The following is a 996-nucleotide window of genomic DNA, read 5'->3' as shown; positions in this document are numbered from 1 at the left end:
GAGGCGTCTGATTTCAGATAATGGCACGTAGTTCGCGAGCCAACAGTTGGGGAAGTTATGTGCAGAGGTAGGGATCAAGCAAGTGTATTGAACACCCCCAGACGAATGGGCAAGTGGAATCAACAAATAGAGTTTTGCTGAGGGGTGGAAGAGAAGATTAGAGAAAGCTAAAGGGGCGTGAGCCGAAGAAGTGTCAAGGATCGTCTGGGCTTACCACACCACGCCTCAATCTTCCACCATGGAGACGCCGTTCAGTTTGGTTTATGGGTCAGACGCCATGATCCCGGTGGAGATTCACGAGAGCTCACCTCGCTTTATGAGCTTTATGACAGAAGAATCCAATGAAGAAAGAAAGGTGAATCTAGACCTGCTAGACGAGGCTAGAGAAGAGGCGAGAATAAAGGTTGAGGTGGTGAAGAGAAGAGTGGAGCGTCAGTACAACTCTAAGGTGAAGCTACGGCAATTCCAAGTTGGTGATTTAGTCATGAGGAAAGCTCATCCTTATGAGTTGGTGAACAAGTTGTCCCCCAAGTGGACTGGGCCTTTCAGAGTAACCGAAGTCAAAGGGAATGGTTCGTATAATTTAGAAACTCTAGAAGGAGGCCCCATCCCACGTAGTTGGAATGCGGCGAATTTAAAATTTTATTTCAGTTGAAATTTTGTAAAAGGGGACACTCTTTTTCCCTCTCGGGGGTTTTTTAACAAGGTCACCCAAATAAAGAAAAGAGAAGTTTAAGAAATTGTTGCCTCAGTCCTCCCTTTCACTCAAATGTAACACCAAAGATTAAAGAAACAAAAGAAAAAGACTCAAGGCTACGTCAGGCGTCGCAAAGATGAGGCGTCGCCAGAAAGGGAAGCGAACGTCAGAATTCGAAGCAAGTAGTAAAACCGCTTGCACATGCCCAGAGATCAAAATAACAGGTATGTTCAACATAAGTTCAAATCCGGGTGCCTGGTCCTTGAGCTGGGTTAAGGGATTCCTTCGGGACGCCCCCT

General features: G+C 46.2%; 1 protein-coding gene across 1 annotated transcript; it reads left to right on the top strand.

The window, feature by feature from the left end:
- The first annotated feature begins 238 nt into the window (after nt 1-238).
- Nucleotides 239-655, top strand: LOC150029139 (uncharacterized). The gene has a single exon (XM_090297949.1). It carries the CDS (start codon nt 239-241, stop codon nt 653-655), a length of 417 nt encoding a protein of 138 aa, XP_090154075.1.
- Nucleotides 656-996: the final 341 nt, after the last annotated feature.

Source organism: Phaseolus vulgaris, chromosome 2, assembly GCF_051622355.1.
Source record: "Phaseolus vulgaris cultivar YP4 chromosome 2, ASM5162235v1, whole genome shotgun sequence".
Taxonomy (NCBI): Eukaryota; Viridiplantae; Streptophyta; class Magnoliopsida; order Fabales; family Fabaceae; genus Phaseolus; species Phaseolus vulgaris.
The sequence above is the reverse complement of the archived record's forward strand: the minus strand, read 5'-3'. Positions and strand labels throughout refer to the sequence as shown.